This window comes from Anser cygnoides, chromosome Z, assembly GCF_040182565.1.
Source record: "Anser cygnoides isolate HZ-2024a breed goose chromosome Z, Taihu_goose_T2T_genome, whole genome shotgun sequence".
Classification (NCBI taxonomy): Eukaryota; Metazoa; Chordata; class Aves; order Anseriformes; family Anatidae; genus Anser; species Anser cygnoides.
In genome coordinates, this window is record NC_089912.1 from 47,209,635 (window position 1) to 47,227,572 (window position 17,938).

Consider the following 17,938-nt stretch of genomic DNA (forward strand, 5'->3'; position numbering starts at 1 on the left):
TACTAGTTTGAAGTTCAGAACATACTGATTCCTATTTGATCAGAAAGGCAAACAAAAAACAGCTGAGAACAAGCTTAAGTTTGTTTATATTCAAGACAGCACAAGAGAAGACACTGAAGATTTCAAAATTAAACTTGAATTCATTAGAGAAGAATGTATATAAAGAAGTCCTGCAGCAAGAAAGCTGTATATTTAGCAGCTGACAGCAGAAAATAAGACAATGTATGGGAGTAGGAAGGTGATCAGAACAGTAGATGCTGATAAAAGAAATGTGCCAATATTATTAACAGTGGATTACTGTTTTAGTTCTCAGAATGCTTGGAGTAAATGTGGAGATGCTTATTTTATCACCAGCAACTATTGCTATTTCTTTAAAAAAAGAAAAGAAATGAAGAACAGCAAGTGCGTGGAATATTGTTTACTGTTAATCAACATAACCGAACCAAAGTTTTCACAATACTTGATGCTACATTTAATTATACAATAGTCTCAATCACAAAACAAGTAGAACAATTAAACTACATAAGGCCTTAAAATTAGAAGCACAGTGTGTATCGTCAGAATATTACTTTGTTTACAAACACGCTACATGGCATTATTTTTTCATAGTTTTATTCAAGCAAAATGCATTCAAGGGAAAGGCAACTTACAAAGTTTATTTTACTATGAATTAATAGAAAAATGTCAACATTCTCTTCTTTTCCCTCCTCCCATCCTGTCCAGGAGCAATTAGTAAGATTTCATTACAATACTCAAAGAAAAAAATAATTTTACACTAAACATCCAAAAGTAAGTCTGAACGGACTATTGCAAACTTGCAAATTGTTTATTACAAAGTTGGATAAACTTCCAGGTTCTTTCTATTGAAATATTGCATCTCTAACCAATCAATGTTTAAAACTACATTGCCCACAAAGCTTTCTAGGTTCTAAAAGCCTTAATGGTTTCAAAGTAGTACTTAGTGGCCTCAGTAGTAATCACGTGAATGATATGTATGTTGTTACAATGGTAACGTATGATATTATTTTGGCAAGATTAGGACTGCTGAGAAGATGCAAGGGCAAATTTGTCCTTTTCAGGTTAGAAAACAGCACACATAGAAAACAGAACAACTAAAGTTTAACTAACCACAAAAGATATGAAATATATGCAAAGAGATCTATTTTGATCCCCTCCCTCTATAACAGGGCACAGGTTATTTCCAGTGACTGTTTGTTCTTATTACATACATGAGTAATTGCTCAAATTTCATGGCTATTGCATTTTTACAGGACAACTGCTTAGAAGTCTGGTTTTTAATTTACACCTGTGCAATAGAATAAGTCACAGTACATTTTGAGATGTTTAAAAAATATTTATAAACTTATTTTTAATATGCTAAAGCATTTGGCAACACTTTTACAGCACTTGATTTTATATAATTGAAATTTCATACAGTACTCCTTGTGATTTTTTTGGACATCTAAAAAGAAAAACCTCACACAAAGTAGTACGAAATGCTAAGCTTGACTGTATGATCGTGTAATTCCAGTTTATAATACTGGCATTAAAACCTTCATTAATTATGTTGACAAATCATTACCTGTACATTTAATGAAGGCAACCAACACGATTTGAAAACACAACCTTCAGGTTTTATGTTTTGTATGTATCAAGGCGTGCAGTTCTGCAGTGAAATTAAAAAGCATGTAAATATACAAAGAAAATTACAAGTTCACCAGTTCCTGTGACACAAACTGTTTTAATCTTTCAAGGTACTGTCCATAGAGTTCCACATCGTTATGGCCCGCTCCTTCTACCCACAGTGGTTCTACAGGTCTCTGGCAACGTTCAAATAATGCTAGGCCATGTGAAAAGTCAATTACTTCATCTTCAGTCCCATGGATAATTAACACAGGAGATGTTATTTTAGAAATTTTGTCAATGCTGTAAGAAAAAGATTGTATCTATGAACATAATCAGTTTTATTAAATCTTCTTCAAGGAGCAGAGAGTCATATTCACTTTTTAATTACACATTGTAGTTTTGACTATTTAATTTTAAAGCTGTTTAGATTATCAGAAAATTAAAACTTATCAACACCCTGGAACATTTACATTAGCACACGTAAAACTACACAGAACGGAATAATACTTGTGAAAACTATTAGGATTGAACAACAGAGCAATCCATCTAAAAGTGGTATTCGTTGATTTTTAACATCAATAAAGGTAGTTATAGAACTGATGAAAATACTACTTCACAGTTTTTCAATAAAAAGCATGCTTGCCAGAACAGAAAGAATTTTGGCTTCTGATGTTTAAATATGTGGGGAAAAAGTCTCAAGTTAGATGTTCAAAATTCAAGGTGTTCTTTGAGCCAAGTGTACCAGTCCATAATGGTCCACTAGTGGCACAGTTCTGAAATAAATGACAGGAATTTTCTTCAGTTAAGGTCTACTTATTTTTTCCTGTCTTTACCACTTAGTGAAACACATGCAAAAGACTTTAGAGTCAGATTAACAACTCACTGGAAGAGAACTGCTTGTTAGTATTAGCGCTATTAGGGGTTACATACACAGAAAAACTAACCACTTCTTTTACAGATACCCACTGCAATGATTGGAGATGAGAAAAACCTAGAAGACATACGAAGTTCTGGAAACACCTTCAAATCAAACATTTCTCATTGTTGTTATTCACTCTGATTATTATTTTTTTAAGCCTTTGAAAGAAAATTCTGAGAATGTCATAATACCTGTTTCCCTAGCATAAAACTTCTGTAACAGAAAAAAATGCATGCAGAAAAAAAAATCCCACCACTTACTTTGGGAATGCATCAAAGCAATATGTCTTCTTTGTATCAGGAAAAGCTACTCGCATTCCTGAGGTCAGCGGAGAATGAAGAATTACAGCAGCACTTTCATACCTAGCAGCAAGATCCACAGATGGTACTGTTCCTATACTTTGGCCATATATAATCACATTTTCAGGGCGGATTCCATACCTAAAAGACCAAAGTATTAACAAAATTGGCATATAGAATGAAATAGCCAAAAACAATTACACAAATAAGCAAACAAACCATTGCTGTACATTAAAGTTTCCTAAAAAGGATGAAACGGGTGCTGGTACAAGAACAAGCAAATACATTTTCGAACATTTCTGACTTTAAAAGGAAGACTTACTTTGCATTTAAAGCACATTTTTTGCCTTAGGACTGAATGATGCTGAAAGATGTTTTTGTTTTTTTAAATAAAGACTTGTGAATACAGTTGCAACTTGTGTGCTAGCTGAGTATCTTTATTGCTAGCTCCAGTCAAGCTACAACAGAAAACTGATTACAGCCATATTTGCTCTGTATCTTCAAGTAGATGACAGTCAAACCTGCAAAAATGTGTTTGGCTTTACTGTTCTGATATCTGCTAAGAACTGCAAGCTAGTAAGAGTACTCAGCAATTTCATAGGAAATACATGCCCATACAGACAACAGCCAAAATATTACACATTCTCTGTAACAGCTGAGATACTTTTCTCATCACAGTTTGACAGGCAGGTTAGCCAGAGGAAATACCTAAGCTAACTCACAATTAATACAATTCAACAAGCACTACAAAGTTGAAGTCAGCCTCCCCTCCTAGTAAGACGAAAACCTTTATTTCTTCTGTAACTGAGGTTGACCAAAGAGTTGTACAACATCTAGTTAGCACCCACTCAAGTCAGAACTAAAACATTTTTCTGCACTAGGATACAAAGATGGTTTGATTGCCAAGTAAAACCATGGTACTGGAAAGGTCTATAAGCAGATGGTTGTGCTGGCAAGGACAGCACTCAAGGCAGAAATGAACTACTGATACATTGATACATACCGGCAAAGTCCTTTTAGTACAGATTCAGGCCGGAGAAGTGTGTCTATCTAGATACCTTTGTTTAAATTTACTTAGGAAACAGTGTAATTTAGATAGAGATAGTGAACTGCATTCAAAAAAATATAAAATAATCAAACATTGTTCTCACATATTATCGGAAGCCTGTTCAGCTGATTTACACTAGACTAACAACATTATGGAATAACATACAGTAAGTTTAGTATCTGCCAACTGACAAAATTCCTAAAAGGACTGACAACCAGTTGATTTCAGTTAAAGTTAAGGAAGGTGCAACCATTACCTCTTCTACAATAAATGTATGCATCTTTTCTGCCAAAGCCAGGAGAGCTGTATCAGATGACAAGACACATACCTACAGAATTCTCAAACTGGTTTCTTTGCATACACCCAGAAAAGACAGAAAAATTGAAGTAATGAAAAAAATTTCCAATATTTTATAAATATGGACATCTGTATAGTAACTATACAGTACTACATTAAAAAAGGTCTAAAAGTCTCAAACCCAAGAATATTAGAGAAAAAGGATGTTTCTCACATGTACCAAAATATTCAAATTACCAAGAAAAAAAATTCTGCAAGTACTTCTGCAAGTACTAATTACCTCTAAGCAACAATGTAAAAATCATTAGCACCCCAAAACTCATTAGGCACTCCACAAGCTTTCTAAGTTAAGGCTAAAAGCCTCTCTACTCACAACTTAAAATTTAAATAAATAAAAGAATAATTAGTGTTCTGCAAGAATGAAATATAAAACTTGTAAAAGTATCATCACAAACATCCATAGACTCCATCTATACCACGACTACTTAATTTGCTGATTACTCTAGGAACTCTTTCTAGGGAACACTGCTAATGATTAAGAGTTCTAAAACACTAAGACTCAGTCATCAGCCTGACATTAACAGCAAACCATCTGCTCAAAACAGTTCTAGGAGCACACAAAAAATTCAAACATTGATTAATGAAAACTTTCTCAAAATTCCAACAGACGCTACAAAACAATGAATTAATGCTTTGAAACCTAAACATGATGCAGCTCTCACTATTTCTTTATCTCTTCTGATACACCTGAGAACTGTTACAACAGCTCTAAATTCATCACATTTGTGCATTCTGAAAACACAGTATTTCATACTGTATTTCAGTTTATACAATCTGAACTCAAATACATCATTAGTATGAATGCAATCATGCATTGCATCATTAGTATGACATTGAGTTTGTGCAGCACATTGTGACAACAGTTCTCAAAAAACCCTGTAAGTGATCACACATTTCCTCAAGTATCAAATTTTAGAACATGCAGACCACTGCACAGAATTTTAAAGCAGCACGTAAAAGTACATTTTGGAGCATATATTCTCCAATGTCTTTATTCTTCCCTTTATTTTTACCTAACCTTAGGCTGAAGTATACAGATCCAAATAGTAGCTACAAGAAGTAATCAAATCCATGAATAGGTTTACTTTAATGTAAATACAATAAATGCTTTCTCCACCACAGCCAGTCAGACTGCCTTCACAGCATCCCTCAGAAACTGTTTGTTTCACAATCTGGAAACAAAGTACAGTACGGTTCAAAGCTGTCAGATTTTTGAATATTCTGGCTTGGGGAAAAAAAACAAACACCTTGGGATCCAAAGAACAGTGTCAGTAGTAACCGTGTCTTCAGCTTCCCCTTGTACCACCTTGCAAAGGCTTCTGAAAAGTTGAGGAAAAAGGGAGAGCCCAAGCATCCCTCAGCTACTCTCAGAAGTATCACTTTCCAGCTTAAAATTCAAGAATTCTCAGAAAAGATAGCTGCTGGCAAATTCTTTATTCATAGAATTAATCTATTTCTCCCTTTGGCAGTCCTGTAACAGGTAAATTCCAAGACATTTCAGAGAAAATTAGTAATTGAACAAATCCTAAACTTAAGAGACCAGGCAACTTATTTTTGATTAATAATTTAACTACTCCTAATTCAATAACTCTATTATTACTATGGATTATGAATTGAAAGTTTTGCCTGGTTTCCCAAATCAGGAAGTGTCAGATCAAGAAAAAGTGACAGTAATACTTCTCTCTTAAACAGTGCCTTACAATTACCGTCCATCCTTAGGAAGGGCAAAGTGATAGGGCTGTGTGCTGTAAACACCTGTTCAGGTGCCAAGAGCTCGAAGACATGCTGTGAAAGCTGTTGGCATCTTTGGAAGATTATTACATTGATCAGATTAATAGTGACTCAAATCAATAACACTACTGACTGCTCAGGTAATCTTTGAAAAAATTCTGCCAGAATAGTCAGACCTTCAGTGTTTTACTGTTGGCAGTAACATGGGGATTTTTAGCCATAATCACCTGAATGGTCCTTGGAACAAAAACCTGAAAGTAGCTGTGCACAGATGCACATTCTCAGAGAAAGCAGTATTCCTCAGGAACAATTTACTCTGGACTGAATCTGGCATAAAATTTAGACATTTTCAGCAGTTTAAAGGCTGTATACAACATTTTTCTCTTTCCCACAGTAACTAAGATTTCAATTCCTTTCAACATCTGATTCATCCTTTCTTTACGTTTACGCACCTAAGGGTTATCTGCATGGAAAACATGTACATACTGCTCTTCAAGTTAATGTAAAAGTAAACACACCTCTGCTGACAAAAGTTTGCTAGCATTCACACAGTCTACGTACTCAAACTTCTGTGCAATCACCACATTAAAGGTACAGGTTAACGTCACTACTAAACTAAGATACTGCCAAAGAGGACAGTACCATTTTCCTATTTGTGTCTTCAGCCACGTGGTGTGCCCACTGGGCTTTACCTTCTGGTTTAGGAAACAACCCCTTCTGTGGGTAGAAGGCAGCTACTTTTTGGCTCCTTTCTGCCAACTGTCTTTAGGGTCAGACAGGAAGTGATATGACACAGGAGGGGTAGAGGGAAGAGCAAGCCAAAACACCACCATAGCTGTACCATCACACCACTCCCAAGTATTAGCACCCAAGCTAACACAGGGCCACTGATAAAGCTTGTGATCCCTCCTGGGAGCCTACATATGCTGATCAGATATTCATGGAGTCTTGTGATGGAGGCAACTCTGAACACTCCTTCCTGATTTTTTTTCACCTTCTGGCAGGGAAAGAAGAACTAGTGTTCTTCTCTTGTACTAAACTGCACACAAATATTCCTTTTTCCTCCTTTGTGACTACCTTCACAATGTGCTGTAGCAGAAACTCCTTTTCTATTTCCTTTACATTTTTGTCTCTGTAAATAAGACCTTTTCTACACCTGTCTTAGCAACAAACCATCTTTCACTTATTATTTCCCTTTTTATTGAATATAAATATTACCATTACATGCAAACTGCAAAAGGCATGTCTGGCTGTAGTGATTTTTTTTTGGTGGGGTGTGTGTGTGTGTGTTTTGTTTTGTTTTTGTTATTAAGACTTTAGTTACCTTTAACAATCCAAACCCAGCTGAAGTTACCATAGTATGGTTTGTGGGCCCTTAGAGTACCTGCCATTTTGCCTTTGATACATCTGATGGAGACACAAAGCAGTTTGTCTTATTACCTCAAACTATGTCTGTTGATCTAGAAGACTTGCTCCCTTTACATTATAAGATAAGGTGTCACTACAATCTACCTTAAAAGGGTACATCTTCGATAGTATCTCTCAGATTCATACTACTAAAGAGGTGCAATAGATGTTCTAAAGAAGCTACTGTTGTGAAGCTGTTGCAACACACATTTAACCAACTAACAGCAGTGCTTGGGGCACAGGGAATAAAGAGGAACATCCTGAGGGAGTTTTAAATGCACATTTCAGAACCTTTTGTCATCATTCATATAACACATGAAATTACAGCTGCAAATTGTAGAACGTGAAGGACAAACATCTTCCACACCTTTAACCAACGCATGAATTTCATTCATGGCCTGGAATGTTGCTTATAGTTCTTCCTCAACTCAGATGCACCCTTCTGTGTATACAACATGCAACACTGTCAGAAAGGAAGAAGGAATGTTTTAAGAGGGGCACATCCATTAACCATGCATGTAGTAATCAACAAGCCACATATCCTTCGCCTCTTCCATGATGGTTTGGACTTTCTTAAACCTTACAGTGCTGCTGGTACGTTTGTTTTATTGGCAAGATTTCTTTCCACAATAAATTGAGGCTACTTTTCCCTACCAATTTAAATAAAAACTCAATCTCTCTCCAAATACTGAAAGTTTCGGCACCAGAAAGCAATACCCCATCTCCTAGCATAAAAGAAAGTTACCTTTGAATGAAAAATGTCATCTGTGAACTCTCAGAAGACGACTTTTCAGCCAACATCAACACAGACTCAAATTAGGTTCATACTGTAGATGTTCTGCCACTTTGACACATCAGCCTGACAGTGAGATCCTTCAGTTTTTCAAATATTGTGCAGCCCATGGTAAGCAACAATAGCAAGGCTGCTTGGCTTCTCAAAGTTAAATCTGGTCATGAGACTGCTCTGGCAACTCTTCCAATTTCTGAATGAGCGCCACTTGCCCTGCATTTGCCTGAGGCTCGTTAAACCTTTCCACCCTTCCTAGGGTGTCATCAAAGGCCTTCAGAGTCCAGGGCAGCAGAAAATAGGCGTATCCCAGAATGACTACGGGAATTTCAACACTTTGTAGCTATGACAGTCAGAAAAAGAATGTCCTCACTTGCAGCTTTTACACAGTGCCATGCATATGAATATGTAACAGCGTGCATCTTTCCCAAACACGATGCCAATGAATCACCTTGCCATCTTCCACAGTCAGCATTCACAGGTATAGCTACTGAGTCCTATTAAAATACTGAAAGCAGGTAAGGAATAAGGACAATTCAGAATCTGAAGTTTTCCTCTTCAGATATGCTGCCAAAATAGCTCTCTGTATTCACCTATAAGAATGATAATGTTCACATTCCCTTACAGCAACCACTTTTAAGAAAACTATTTTGCAGTAATCTTAGTATCACTCTGAATATTACTTCACAGACTATTTCCAGCTTAAGTCCAATCACCACAGGAAAGTTGTGCCAATTTACAGGAAGGACAATCAGGATTGTTCTTCCAAGATATAATTTAACACTAACATATCTCTACCACAAGCACCTGCGTTAACTGTAGAAATGAATGACAGCCACGTGAACATTTCAATAAGCCGAGAAACACCTTTTAATGCTGGGTTCTGTGATCCCATTTCTCACAAAAGATAATGGAGGGAGCTGTGGCTGGCTGTAATCAACCTCCAGCAGACACAAATTCTTCATTCCCTTTTTTGTCACACCATATGATCTGTGAGACACTGTTTGTAAGTCCAGGATCCCTTCCTCTCTCCTCCTATCAACGTGAATTTCAAAGGAATTACAGCTATACTTACATCTATCCTACAAACAATCCATAGAGTAATTTGTTTTTAAAGAACACGAACTTTATAAAACATTAAAGACGGTGTCAGCGCAACGCTGACAAAACTGGCTACACTAGAAAAGCGAATCAATGCCGCAGCAAATGCTCAAAGGTCTCTGGTCCAGATATTCATCAAGTATTTTAGTGCAGCTGAGTACCATCTCAGGGCTTAAGAGAACACCATGGAAATGTAACCATCCTCTATGAGACAGTATGTCCAGAGTCGTGTGCTGAACTTTGTCCTGCTCCATTCAAATACAAAAGCAAGACCAGGACTGCCAGTTGGAAAGTTGTTGAAAGGAGCACAGTGGAAACTAGTAATACCAACCACTTTTTAAATGAATGGAAATTAGGCAGACCAATCCAAGCTTTAAACACCCTACATATTTCTACAGGGGGGTTAGTACAAGAAGTTTACACATAGAAAAAAAACAACAACACAGGCAGCAAATAAACTTGAGGTGATGTCATTCCCAAATAGAAGATGGAAAAGCAAATAGAATATGTATTTAGAGACATATACCCCCTCAATGGCTGTTCAGCAAAGGATGTATTCAGATGGGATATTATTATGAACCTTAATCTTATTTGATTAGAGAAGATATACCATTGGTTAAGGATGGAGGGGAGAATTCAACTTGCTATCACATTTCCTCTTAGGTTTTCATGCAGAAATTGTTAGGGGACAAATGGGTGAGAATGGAGTTGGAGACAATCATTACCAATGAGAAAAAAAAAACACCCTAGAAACTGTCAAAGCAAACGATTAAATTTCATCATCTAGGTCTCCATTTTTCCAATACGCTTGAACAATTCAGACCGTCTTCAACATTGTCCACAGACCACATTATATTTTGGTCATTGCTACTGGGTATTTCATCAAGTGGCTATCTTCCAGATCACCCATCAACTACAGAACAGTCACCAGAGCACCTGTTGCAGCTCTTGGCTTACCAAACAGATGTCTAGTTAAGTCTCAACATTCCTCTGTAACAAAAAGAAATGCCAAAAACTAATATGATAACACAATACAGATGTTTTACAATACAAGGCTGAATAGCCATCCTATCTGTTTGTCTGAGGTTTATGGTAAGCATTCCTTCTACTTTTATGTATGAATGAAATACACTTTTTTAACAGGAAGAATTACATTAAAACTACCTTCCATAAAGTAAAAGAAATGAAAGAGAAAATAACTACTTAGAACTCTGAAAAGGAATAAAATCCTCCAAAATAATAGGGAAACAGTTATTTTTAAATTGAGTTTTAAATTCACTATGACAACTACCAATTCACAGGATTTACAGAATCTACACTTGCCTAAGTTATACCTCCGATATTTTATTATTAAACACTATAGTCAGGTTGTGATGATTGAACTATAACAGGCTGCACTACATTGAATTCAATTTTTCCACAGCTCCTCTGGTGCTAAATACAAAATATAATGGGATTCTTTTTGGTGAACATTACAAAGTATTTTCAAATATATTTTTGTCACTTGGGTACTCATAACACAGTAAGAGTTTTGCATTAAACTGAACAAACCATGGTTAGAAAACACTCTCAAATTTAAGCAGCAGACATTCAGTGCTGCACTTACTTGATACCTGGGACTCCTAACTATAATCAGAGAATACCTCCACAGTATTTTGTCTTACTACTTTACCTCCCTAAAACCAGAGGCTTAAAACACAGAAACTTTGGAAACAACATCCTTCCAGCACAGATTTTTTTTTCTTGAATTTATTTGAGCTAACAGCACCGATCAACTTCCTGTTTTTTTTTGTTCCCACTATCAGGTATTTATGCAAATCAATTACAAACTCTCTCAGACATCATATTTTGCTAGGGTAGCTTTATATCTTTTGGAAAAGCTGTAGCTGCTAGTCTGAATTCTGAAACAAATGGGGTCTGAACACCATAAAGACCTTTAAGTATCAGAAAAAGAAATTTGAGTCTTCTATCACCCATGTCATACCAGTGGCTCTGTTACTAGGAAGATTATTATAGGTTTTTCTTCTCTTCTGAGATTTCTAGCTAAGAAGATCCCAAGCTACGATAATAAATGCTATCTTCTAATTATTCAAGTAAGACTTAATTATATCTTTTTAAATTTCAACCCATTTCACTCTCTGTAGTATATCAGCACCATATACCAATCCTGCTCAATACTGGCAATGACTTTGGTATAAGATGCCACCAATCAGCTTTAGTATAAATCCATTAATTATACAATACAGTGTTTCTGTTTAAACTACCAAGGCAGATTAAGTACAACCATTTAGACAGAGTGCTAGAAAATAAACATGGCAACTAATGTCTTACCTTGTCCTAAGAGCCACCCAAGCAGCATCAATGTCAGCATACAGATTCTTCTCTGTTGGTTTCCCAGAACTTGCACCATATCCAGAATAATCATATGAAAATATGTTGCAATTAATCCGTGAACCCAGTCCTATGTAAAAGCTGCTCATCTGACCTAAGTCAACAGCATTTCCATGCGAGAAGAGCAAAGTATACTTGGCGTTAGGCGAGCAACGCACAAACATACAGGCAATCCTGTTACCCTTACTTGTTCTAGTCATGAAACACTCAATGGCATCTTTTTCTCTTGAAGAATATTGCCAGTCTGCTCGCTCTGAGAGATGCAAAGTCCAGCGACTACCACTTTCATCACACATCAGTGTGTACGTGGGATCAGGAGGTAAGAATGCCAGTTTGGAAGCGATTTTCCCTGGGCATGGTGGACAACAGAAGAGGCAACACAGTTCACTAAAGGAAAGATTATTCATCTTCTAGTCTGAAACAGGAAGAGAGAATTGTATCAGTTTCTAGTTATAATTCTGTATAAAAAGAAAAATATCATGGAAAATGTAAACTTAACTTCTCATGAAAATAACGCGTAATTTTAGTGGAAACATTTAAACACAGCACAGATTTAAATATGTACGCAAATTTCTACACAATAGCTGATTTGATAATATTAGCTACTTTAGAATGAGCATATTGTTAAAGAAGAATGGTAACTCTAAACCCCAGCCAGATATTAAAGCTAAAATTGACTACCCAGGGCAAGAACATGCATGAGTTTTAGAGTTTCTTTTGAGGAAATGAAGTCCCTCACCTTCAGGCAATAACAGAAGAATTCATCCCCTTGACAAATATATGTGAGAAAGAGAAATTAAAATACGTTGCAGTGTTTGCAGGATACTAAGACCATGCAGGTCTCATAGACAAGAATTGCTACCACGTTGTCCAAATGCTGAGAATATACCGTCACGATGAGTTACGGGTTCCTGCAGGTGGTATCAGCAGTAGAAAAGGTGGGTGAAGGCCAAAACTTTAGGAGGCAAAATTCGATGCTTCTACCTGCATAGTAAGCACTCAGACTTTCAGTCCACTAAAATCCAACCTAGCTCTGCAGGCTAGCTGACACCGATGTTTCCAAGCCGTTCAAAGAAATTACTGGCTAAGTTTTCCCTTCTTGCACATAGGAATTGGGATTATATTATCCATCTGAATGATACAACTGCTTTTATTCTATGCTTTAGCAAAAACATTCCAAACCAAATGCTCTAACACGGATACTTGGCAAATCTATATAGCCTATACTAACAATTTAAAGCACTGATTAACTGAGTAGGGAGGGGAGGGAGGTTGAAAAAGAACAAAAAAGTAAACACACAGACCTAAAGCAAGGTAGTTAAAGACGCAGCTGCCGTGAAAAACAAACACTGAATTTACAACAGGGAGAAGGAAGAGGAAAAGAATCCTTGGTTGTGGCAGTATTTTTTCCTCAGAGGTAAGAGGGGTGATGTAATCTGCCAACAACCATGCTGGACACCAGCACACCTACGATAAGTATTTACTTTCCTGGCGTGAAGGCATCTGATGTTTCATCCGAACTTAAAAAAAAAAAAAAGTTTTCCATCCCAACTCTACCACACGTCTCATGCTCAGTTCCTACTAGGTCATGCAAACAGGAACACTTACAGTTTCATGTACCAGTTTCAACTGCTAGATCCAAACACAAAAACAGGAACAACAACAACAAAAGTTAGCTTCTGATGTCCACATTCCTATACAGTTTCAAAAATACTTGTGGAAACCAAAAATAAAATTAAATCTTTCTGCTAACTACAGTATCTCGCAATATTGAAATCACATTTCAAAGTTTGTTCTCTGAGTTCTATACAAGCATAGTCTTCATGCCTGCATGTTTCTCTTTTGAAAAGTTTCATAGAGCACTACTGTAAGAACTTTTCGATACAGATTACTGAGCAATTAGCCTTATTTTGGATGTGTGAATGGTCTATTCCTTTTAGTATAGTTTGACTGTATACTGCTGTGTAAATGCCATGTAAAATATACTTTTAGAGTAGTAAACAAGCACAACAATACAGTCTAATACGCAACACGAGCATTCTTGGAATGCTACTGCCCTTTGTAAGGCATGAAAAAGTTTATTTGCCAGAACTGGTACAGTCAAGTGTTTTGGTTCCGAGTCTCTAGTTTTCTGCAAAACAGAAATCAGAGATTTAGACATGGGTGACCAACACTACCAATTTAGAGGAGACAGCAGAAAGGGGCCACTGCCTCCCATAAAAAGGTAGATTCTCTCTCAAGTAACAAATCCTGAGTAAATGACTTGCCAGTTAAAGAAACAACAGCCTCATGTATTTATGCAATCTGCAAAAGTAGTCACTCAAACTTGTAATAGCTCTACTGTTCCCTTTCAAGTGAGATTATCTGGACATTAATTTCAATCTGCAAGACAGAACAAGTGGAAGAGATCTACTGAAGAGGTCCAGGGATTCTCAAAAGGCTTAGACTGTCTTATGCAAAAGAGCAGCCCCAAAGTGTTTTCCTGCTTTATGTCTCTTACAGCTGTAAGCACCAAAGGAGACACTTTTTTTTACCTCTAATAAGAAAGTTCATGTTCACAGCCTTGAGAAACTGCTGTAATACCTCAAAAGGATTTTTTTTCAAGTACCATCCATGATCCAGTATTTAATTACACTTCTATTTTTACCAAAAACTATTAATTGAGTAAATTTTCCCATCTTTTCAGAGAAGCTGAAGGCCAAAGCTAGATAATACAATTTCTTAAGCGAAGAAAAAAAAAAAAAGCCTCTTGTGCCCAGGACAGTTGATCTTGGAGGTCTTTTCCAACCTGAAGGATTCTATGAATAGCTGACTGCATTCTATTCTAGCATAAAATAATAGATACAAAATTTCTTACTAGCTTCCCAATCGACTTGTCAGAAAGAATTAAAACAGGCGTTTAAATTATTTATAACTATAAACAGCCCAGCAACACTACAAATATGATTTCACTCAGAAAATATTTGCTATTTGTCATAGTCATTTCAAGAGACTGGAAGCTGGCCTGTGGAATTCACATTACTGCAGTAACTGCAGTTAATAAGCTGAGGTGGTACTGTGCCCCAAGATAGCTTAAATGTGCTAAAAATGGGTTGTTGCCACATATGGCAAATGACTTATACTGAACAATATGGCTTAAGTATTACTTCTCTCCTGTACTAGACAGCAGTGTAGACTTTACGTAACATCCATTTAATCCAATGGGAACTATCTTTATTGAAACTAGAGATTCTTATTCCCAAGTTATTTTCCACCTAAGTCATGGCTAGCAACAACCTTTTCTTTAAAAGAAATACTTGCTGTTTTCTCCACTTCGAAGACCTGAAAAAAAAAACAGGAGATCCCTAGCATCACTAACTGAACAAATCTGTCACAGAACACCTACTGAACTTCCTCAGGAGGATACCTTCAGCTAAATGCAAACAACGTTTTCATTATACTGGAACTGGTTTGTCATTCATTGTATTCACATGAGTGTGTTCTTAACCTCCGGATCTGGAATGGAACCAGGATGTGAGAGAGTCCCCAGGGTGCATAGTGTAATTCTGATATCACTGTTTAAAAGTTCAACTGAATCAGCATTTCAGCCTAGTAGTTATGCACAAGATGTCATAATTTTACTTCAATTAAAACATACACTGTCTTTCCTCAAAAGGTATACCGCTCAGATACTTCAGCAAAGGGATTAAGCTTAAAGTTTGGGGGTTTCTGTCTTTCTTTCCTTTTTTTTTTTTTTTTTAATTGAAAGGCTGGGAAAACACACAACGATTTCCTAGTGACTTACCCAACCAGAAATTAAGATAAAATTTTAGAAAGTCAGAAGTAAATCTTCAATTAGCATTGCTGAGCCTTGGCAAAAGCAGTTCAAATTTCCCACTTGAAGATCAAGAGTCTTATTAATAGACAGATAATTAAGTCTAAAATGTCTATTTTAAGTGTAAAATAAAATTTATGAAATGTGAACAAAGTATCATAGATGATACTGATTAAAAATCAGTCTAATAACAAACAGGCATGACGTATGCTTTATCTGCACTGTTACTAAAACTGGGGCAAAAACAACGCCCACCACAAATTACCTCAAGCATACAGTTCCACAAGTACAGATGAGTAATTTTAATGGGGCTCTAAGATACGTAGTGAATAGCTAGGTTATAATCTAACACCTTTTGAGCTTGTATGATGTAAAACTCTGTCCTTATTACAGTAGAATCTCCAAAGCAAAGATCAACACATCCTAACAACATAACAATTTCACCTTCTGTTTGTTATTTCAGTAATAAAGATGTCAGTGCTGTTCTTCAAATGCAGTCCCTTATAAGATTACTAACAACAAAAAGAATATACTATGAGAAATGTACATATCCTTTAGAACTGTACAGAATTTTGTGTTTTCCTTTATATAAGTAGGAAAAAAAAAACTCTGGTTAAAAACAAAAGAGTGTAATGCATTAACTTTTACTATTGCTCCAAGAAAGACAAAGAAACAAAGGAGACCCAAGTGGCATCAACCACCCTTCATGAGACAGCATTTAAAAGAAAGAGATTGTTTTATCAAATTTATCTAACTCCCTCATGAATAAAAAAGTAACATACAAAATGGCAAATTTAAAACTGCCTACAGGCAGTAGTTTTAATCCATTCTTCAGCAATTAACCTTATGATTAAGGCTGACAGAAGACGGGGGAAAATTCATCTAACGTGAAAGAACACCTCAAATACTTACATTTATATTGTGATTCCTAGGATAACACAAACGTAGTTCTTTCATATAAGCAATTATTCCTGTCCTCCTCCCTCTGCAAATCATAACAACAGAGTGACTTCTATTATTCACATCTCTTAATACTTCACTACAAGCTTAGCCTTGAAAGCCCAACCCTTGCAAACACTTATCTAGAAATCTTGTATTTACATTAAATATAAATTATTCCAATCATGTATTTAAATTAAATTACCTATTTCATAAGAACTATTCAAAAGAACAAAGTCAAACTCGTAAATACTGTTGCCAGTTTGTAAATCTTAGTGTTGCTCTAACTGTCTAACAGGCAAGATATTCATACTGTGGTGTTTTGTTTTTTTAAATAACAATTTTTCATTATACATTGCTGAAATAACAAACTTTAATGTAGTCTCCCCTCACACATTCACTGAACACAATGCAATGAGATCTTGAGTTCAAACCGCTACTGAAACTTTACTATTTGTTTCAACATCTGCATTGTATTGTCATGGGACAGAAGGGCATGACTACTAGCTTATCTGCTGAAGGAACAAAGTATTTAGTGTAAAATAAGTAAGCGTCCAAGTAAGTACTATATAAAACGATTAAACTAATAGAATTATTAAGAAAGTACACATGGTGGGTCCGGAAAAGAACACAAAGGAAGTCGATTCAACAATAGTAAAAATTAAAATAAAAAAAATACAGGGAAGTAATGCTTTAAGCTTTCATATACTTCTCAAGGGGCATTACAACCTACGTAAAAATGGAGCAGCCTGACCAGACCAACACTTCACTTTGGAACAGTCTGGCTTTGAAGAAAGAAAAGATGAAAACCAAAAAGTTTTAGCATTCTCACAGGCTCTGGAAGGCAGGCTTGCAGGGATGGCAGCGCAGAGACCTGCTGCTGCTGCCGGTCGCTCTGTGCACCTCAAAACCCAGCGGCAGGCTCGGAAAGAGAAGCGGGACACGGGAGGCGCTGCCTGCAAGACCCAGCCGTTCCTGCTCGCCGGCAGGAGAAACGCCGGCTCCGCAGACCGCAGGCGGACCCCACCGCGGGATGAGGGCGGGTTACATAACGCCACGGCGCTGCCCTGCTACAACGGCTCCCGCACGCAGCCCCGCGCAGAAGCCGGTGCCCGCCGGGGCCCCGCGGACGGGCGGCGGGGCGGGGCGGGAGGGAAGGGGGGGGGGGGGGAACCGCGGCGGCCGCACCTGCCGGGCAGCGCCGAGCCCCCCCCGCCCCGCCCCACCCCGGCACCCCGGCACCCCCTCGCCTACCTGCGGCGGGCCCTCAGCCCCCGTCCGGCGGCCCCCAACCGCCGCCGGGAGGAGGGGGGGGGGGGGGGTTCGTCGGTTGTGCTGAGTAACGGCTCGGCGGCTGGCTGGCTGGCTGGCTGGCTGGCTGGCTCGTCCGTCCGTCCGTCCGTCCGTCCGTCCGTCCAACAGCGGCCCCTGCCCCGGTGCCGCCGCGGCCTAAGGGAGCGGCGCCGCCGTCGCCCCGCCGAGCGGCTGCACCACTGAGGGGGCGGTGGGCGGGGGCGGG

General features: G+C 37.7%; 1 protein-coding gene across 3 annotated transcripts; it reads right to left on the minus strand.

Annotated features, from left to right (window-relative positions):
* Window positions 1-403: 403 nt before the first annotated feature.
* Window positions 404-17,927, minus strand: ABHD17B (abhydrolase domain containing 17B, depalmitoylase). 3 transcript variants are annotated; one of them, XM_066989095.1, is made up of 5 exons: window positions 17,674-17,927; window positions 16,393-16,465; window positions 11,607-12,081; window positions 2,806-2,985; window positions 404-1,926 (listed from the first exon to the last, which is right to left on the minus strand). In XM_066989095.1, the coding sequence occupies exons 3-5, from the start codon at window positions 12,071-12,073 to the stop codon at window positions 1,707-1,709; spliced, it is 867 nt and encodes a 288-aa protein (XP_066845196.1). In that variant the 5' UTR covers window positions 12,074-12,081; window positions 16,393-16,465; window positions 17,674-17,927; the 3' UTR covers window positions 404-1,706. The 3 variants fall into 3 exon arrangements, with proteins under 3 accessions (XP_066845196.1, XP_066845198.1, XP_066845197.1); XM_066989097.1 differs by lacking the exon at window positions 17,674-17,927 and adding an exon at window positions 17,252-17,505; XM_066989096.1 differs by lacking the exon at window positions 16,393-16,465.
* Window positions 17,928-17,938: the final 11 nt, after the last annotated feature.